The sequence below is a fragment of the Nestor notabilis genome, unplaced genomic scaffold, assembly GCF_000696875.1.
Source record: "Nestor notabilis isolate BGI_N333 unplaced genomic scaffold, ASM69687v1 scaffold8034, whole genome shotgun sequence".
Lineage (NCBI taxonomy): Eukaryota > Metazoa > Chordata > Aves > Psittaciformes > Psittacidae > Nestor > Nestor notabilis.
The window spans coordinates 3,726-9,530 of NW_009924234.1; the positions used below are offsets into that span (position 1 = coordinate 3,726).

Sequence of the window (5,805 nt, forward strand, 5' to 3'; positions counted from 1 at the left end):
GCCCCCAGCCCCCTGGCTCCCCCTGCACTCCCCACCGCAGCCTCAATCAGATGATGTTCCACAAGATCGACCCCCAGAGCCTCACTCAGGTACTGGGGAGGGGGGACATGGGGCACTGGTGGGATGGGGCACACTGGTAGGGACCCCCCTTAGCACCGGCGTCCCCTCCTCCTGCAGGGCGAGAGCCTGGGGCAGGGCTCCTTCACCCGCATCTACAAGGGCATCAAGCGGGACCAGGGGGAGGACGGGTGCTACCAGACCACAGTGGTGCTCAAGGTCATGGATGGCAGCCACCAGAACTGCTCTGAGGTGAGGCAGCAGCAGCCCCAGTGCCCAGCACTGGGGGAGATCCCCATTGCCCACCCTGAGCCGGCCTCTCCCCCATCCAGTCCTTCCTGGAGGCCGCCAGCATCATGAGCCAGCTCTCCCACAAACATCTGGTCCTGCTGCACGGCGTCAGCCTTGGGAAGGACAGTGAGTGCCAGGGTGATGCATGGGAGCCATGGAACATGGGTGTGCTGGACCTGCCTGTGCTGTGCCCCCCCCAGGTATCATGGTGCAGGAATATGTCAGGTATGGACCGCTGGATCTCTACTTGAAGAAGAATCAAGGCGAGGGCAAGGTGACGACTAGCTGGAAGCTGCAGGTGGCCAAGCAGCTGGCGTATGCCCTCAACTACCTGGTGAGCTGTATCCATATGTCCTGCAGCTCCTGTAGGCCAGCTTCCCACAGCTCTCCCATGTCCTTATCCCATGGCTCTCCCATGTCCTCATCCCACGGTTGTCCCGTGTCCTTATCCCATGGCTCCCATGCATCCACGTCCCACAGCCCCCATGCATCCACAACCCACAGCTCCCATGCACCCATCTCCCATAGCCCCGATGCATCCACGTCCCACAGCTCCTATGCATCCATGTCCCACAGCCCCCATGCATCCACAACCCACAGCTCCCATGCACCCATCTCCCATAGCCCCGATGCATCCACGTCCCACAGCTCCTATGCATCCATGTCCCACAGCACCCATGCATCTGTGTCCAAAAACTCCCATGCATCCGTGTCCAGCATCTCCCATGCATCCATGTCCTGCAGCTCCAGCATATCCATGTCACATAGCTCCTGTGCATCTGCATCCTTCAGCATCTGTGCAACCATGTCCCATGGGTCCCACACATCCATGTGCATCCACATGCCCACAGGTCCCACACATCCCCATTGGTACACCCTGGCTGGACCAGCTCAGTCCATTGCATGGGGCTGCCCCATGGGCTGGCGCTGCACTGATGCTTCTGGTCCCTCTCGCCTCCCCAGGAGGACAAGAAAATCACCCACGGCAACATCTCAGCTAAGAAGGTGCTGCTGACGCGGGAGGGAGACGTGGCCAGCGGCAGCCCCCCCTTCATCAAACTCAATGACCCTGGGGTCAGCATCACCATCCTGGCCAAGGACAGTAAGTGCTGGGGCTGGGGGTACCAAGGCCCCCCCGGTGGGTGCTGAGCGGGGCTCCTGTCCCCAGTGTTGGTGGAGCGCATCCCCTGGCTGGCCCCTGAGTGCCTCCAGGACCCCAAGAGCCTGGCGCTGCCCGCAGACAAATGGAGCTTTGGGGCGACCCTCTGGGAGATCTTCAGTGGTGGGAATATGCCTGTGAGCCTGCTGGAGCCCCAGAAGGTGAGGTTACTCTGTCCCTGCATCCTGACCCTCCTGTACCATCCCACTGCATCCTGACCCTCCTGCCCCATCCTGCTGCATCCTGACCCTCCTGCCCCATCCCGCTGCATCCTGATCCTCCTGCCCCATCCCACTGCATCCCAACCCTCCTGCCCTATCCTGCTGTGCCTGGGCTCTGCTCACTCACCCACTGCCCATCCCACCCTGAGATTTCTCTGCTGGAAGAGGCTCTGGTCACCCCAGAGAAGGGGCATCACTGAGGGCAATGGGCACCTCTGGCACCCACGGCACCTAGAGCTGGGGTCTTGCAAGGCTCCCCCTCACCTGTGTCGAGGTGGTTGTGTATCCAGTGCTGCAGGGACCAGCAGTAACCAAGCCCCAGCCTGACATCCCTCACCCTTTGAGTGACCATATAGCCATGGAATGGTTTGGGTTGGAAAGGACCTTAAGACCATCTAGTTCCTGGGCAGTGTGAGGGGTTTGCACAGCCCAATGAGGGGCTGTTTGGAGGGAGCACAGGGCTGGGCACCCCATAACCAGCCTAAGCCTCATCTTCCCCCCTGCAGAAGCTGGATTTCTATGCGAGCAGCCTCCAGCTCCCTGCACCCAAGTGGACGGAGCTGGCCACGCTCATCGTGCAGTGCATGGACTATGAGCCCTGGCACCGGCCCTGCTTCCGTGCCCTCATCCGTGACCTCAACAGCCTCATTACCTCCGGTGAGCCCATGACATGGGGATGGTGGGGGGGACGGGGTTTGGATCCCCCTGGGGCCCTCACACCCGCCTCTCCCAGACTATGAGCTGCTCTCGGACCTGTCCCCCGCTGATGTGGCACTGCGGGACGGCTTCTGGGGGTGCGAGCCCCTTGCCATGTGCCAGGACCCCGCATGCTTTGAGGAGCGGCACCTCAAGTACATCTCACTGCTGGGCAAGGTGAGCGGGGTCAGAGGGAGCCCCAAAATCAGGGCACGAGTTGCACACTCTCCTCCCTTTCATTACCTGAGTGTGGGGCATGAAACATCCTCTGCCTATACAGGGATGCTTCGCCCTGTAAAGCTGAGTAGTTTGTGCCTTGTGTGGGATATGGGGAGGCACTGGGAAGATGATGGGGACCCCCATCATCAAGGAACCCCAGCATCCCACATCCCCACCAGGGTAACTTTGGGAGTGTGGAGCTGTGCCGCTATGACCCGCTGGGCGACAGCACAGGCGAGCTGGTGGCTGTGAAGAAGCTGCAGCAGGATTCAGCCAAGGAGCTGCGGGACTTTGAGAGGGAAATCCAGATCCTGCACTCGCTGCAGCACGACTTCATCGTCCAGTACCGGGGGGTCTGCTACAGCCGGGGTGAGAGCATAGGGCAGGGAGCAGGCAGGGAATGGGCAGGGACGCTCTGCCTGCATCCCAGCTGGAGGATGATAGATGTGGGTGCAGGATGCCACGGGCTGCGGCTGGTGATGGAATATCTGCCCAACGGCTGCCTGCGGGACTACCTGCAGAAGAACCAGCCCTGCCTGGACCACAGGACCCTGCTCCTCTATGCCTGGCAGATATGCAAGGTGGGACCATGGGGACCAATGCGGGTCCCGCTCTGCCCTGTGGGGTGGGGACAGATGGGGATGGAGGGGTTGTGGTCCCTGGGGATGCTGTGAGTGGCTGCATCCCGGGCAGGGCATGGAGTACCTGGGCGCACAGCGCTGTGTGCACCGGGACCTGGCCAGCAGGAACATCCTGGTGGAGAGTGAGACCCACGTCAAGATCGGGGACTTCGGGCTGGCCAAGCTGCTGCCACAGGACAAAGACTATTACGTGGTGCGGGAGCCCGGCCAGAGTCCCGTCTTCTGGTGAGGTGCTGTGGGAGGGATGTTGTGGTGCTGGTCCCATAGAAGCCAGTGCTCAGCATCCTCCTCATGGCAGGTACGCGCCCGAGTCCCTGTCGGACAATGTCTTCTCTCGAGCATCTGACATTTGGAGCTTTGGGGTCCTCCTCTACGAGCTCTTCACCTACAGCAACAAGATCAGGAGCCCCTCGGAGGTGGGACCCTGACCCTGGACCTGTTGCCTTTGGTATGATCCCTGTGCTGATGGGCATCCCCGTGCCCGCAGGAGTTTCTCCGCATGATGGGCACTGAGAAGACAGTGCAGATCATCTGCCGCTTGCTGGAGCTCCTCAAGGACAACCGGCGGCTCCCAGCACCTTGTGGCTGCCCTGGGGAGGTGAGAGCCCTGCCCGGGCTGGTGGGGACCTGGGGCGGGACCACCATGCCCCCCTGGTGTCACCATCCCTTGTGTCCCCCCTCCAGGTCTACACACTGATGCTGAGCTGCTGGGCCTTCACCCCCAGCGCGAGACCCACCTTTGGGGAGCTGGTCCCAAAGATTGAGGCGCTGCGGGATGGACAGAGCAAATCCTGTGGGTAGTGACCCCGGTTCCCCCATCCCTTCCCAGCAACAGGCATACAGTGTGGGAATGCTTCACTTGACTTTACTGGCTGCAGGGACACGGTCACCATCACCCTCCCCATGTAATGCCGCTCTGGTTCCCCCTTTTCCACCTCTTCTGATTGTCGCTGCCCCCACCACGGTGGGACTTGGGGTTCTAGTAAAGTTTGGTTTGTTTGTTCTCCATCCAGTTCCTCAGGGCTTCTCTGGTCATGGAGGGCAGATTTGGGGTGAAACCAGGCAGAAATGGGGCTGGGGGCAGGATGGTGGCACTCAGTGGTGTCTAGGGTGGGAGCTGGAGCTCAGCATCACACTGGCCTCATGGTGAAGAGAGAGGTCCCCCCTTGTGGTCCTGGGTGCCTGGCTTTGCTGTGAGCAGCCCTGACTCTCAGAGATGAAGCCCCAGCACAGGAGTTCCCTGGGCAGCACAAAGGGACCCCAACAAGAGCCCATCAGCACCAAACAGTGGTGGGAGCACAGGTGTGGGCCCCGTTGCACTGGAAAGAGCTTGAGCCCCCCGGAGAGCCCCACCAGAGCCCCCTGGTACCTTGCTGCAGAGGCAGCTTGGGGCCATCCTCACCCTGAACCTCTCCTGGAGCTGGAAGCACTGGACCCCCAGAGGCACAGGGATGTTCTGTGGGATTCAATCCCTGCTGGGTACCATGTGTCCACCCATCCATCCACTCATCCATCCATCCATCCATCCATGCACCCACCACCCACCCCTCTATCCATCCATCCATCCATCCATCCATCCATCCATCCATCCATCCACTCGCTGCAGGTTGGGCAGCAGTGCCCCCAGGTGCAAGGACAGGGCTCAGCCAAGTGCTGCCCATTCGTTGCCTCAATTTCCCGCATCCCTGAAGCCCTGTTCCCATGGAGCAGCCTGGAGGCTGCGGGGATGGGTGCCGGGGCACAGCACAGGAGGGAGACAACGCGGGTGAGGAATGAGGGAGTGGGCATTAGAAAATACAGTGTTTAATAAAAGAGCAGCTCCTGCTACCATCACAGCACAGGGGAGGGCAGAGGGATAAGAAAGCTGATCATGGGCCTCTTCTTGAAAGAAAGGGCCGGATGCTCATGCTCTATTCGTCGTGCTGCGGGATGGATGCTAGTGGTCACCCACCTGCCGGGTCCTAGTACTCGCCCTCCGGATCCTACTGCCTGCCTGCCTGGTCAGGCTGTGCCGCAGTATGGGGCATAGAGCACGAATGTTTGGACCATTCTCCCACAGCCAAAGAGCCAGGAGAGAAAACTGCTGCTGGGCATCTTTAGCACATGGAGAGCTCCGCAACGGTGCCCCCGACATCTTGTTTTCACACCTAAAAGTCCAATTGCTTGCATTCTCTAAGGTGCCAAGTAAAGGCTGTTGAACAATCCGGGGCTCAGATCACAATCGTCTGGCTCCTGCTCCTGCAGTCAAGAGTCAGGACAGAAGGGTGCTGCTGGGCCTTTTCTGTACATGGTGAGCTCCGCAACGGTGCCACCAGCATTGCTCTTGCTCCTCGATTTCCTCTTAAAAGTCCAATTGTGAGCAAAATCTATGGTGCCCAGTCGAGGCTGTGCTGAGCCTGTCACTTTGAGCGTGAAAGTCAGGCAACTTCTCTCACAGCCAAGGAGCCAGGACAGAAAGCTGCTGCTGCGTATATTTTATACATAGTGAGATCCGCAATGGTGCCTCTTGCATTGGGCTCGC

At 60.1% G+C, this 5,805-nt stretch overlaps 1 protein-coding gene across 1 annotated transcript in view; it reads left to right on the top strand.

Annotated features, from left to right (window-relative positions):
- Positions 1 to 4,085, top strand: part of JAK3 (Janus kinase 3) — a 7,016-nt gene extending 2,931 nt beyond the window's left edge. The window contains exons 7-20 of the mRNA XM_010012517.1: positions 9 to 89; positions 178 to 309; positions 390 to 474; positions 549 to 682; positions 1,312 to 1,450; positions 1,517 to 1,668; positions 2,235 to 2,385; positions 2,462 to 2,601; positions 2,823 to 3,012; positions 3,100 to 3,224; positions 3,337 to 3,509; positions 3,583 to 3,700; positions 3,772 to 3,882; positions 3,969 to 4,085. Of these exons, the coding sequence (XP_010010819.1) occupies positions 9 to 89; positions 178 to 309; positions 390 to 474; positions 549 to 682; positions 1,312 to 1,450; positions 1,517 to 1,668; positions 2,235 to 2,385; positions 2,462 to 2,601; positions 2,823 to 3,012; positions 3,100 to 3,224; positions 3,337 to 3,509; positions 3,583 to 3,700; positions 3,772 to 3,882; positions 3,969 to 4,085 (1,848 nt within the window). The remainder of the gene's footprint in view (positions 1 to 8; positions 90 to 177; positions 310 to 389; positions 475 to 548; positions 683 to 1,311; positions 1,451 to 1,516; positions 1,669 to 2,234; positions 2,386 to 2,461; positions 2,602 to 2,822; positions 3,013 to 3,099; positions 3,225 to 3,336; positions 3,510 to 3,582; positions 3,701 to 3,771; positions 3,883 to 3,968) is intronic.
- The last annotated feature ends 1,720 nt before the right edge of the window (positions 4,086 to 5,805 follow it).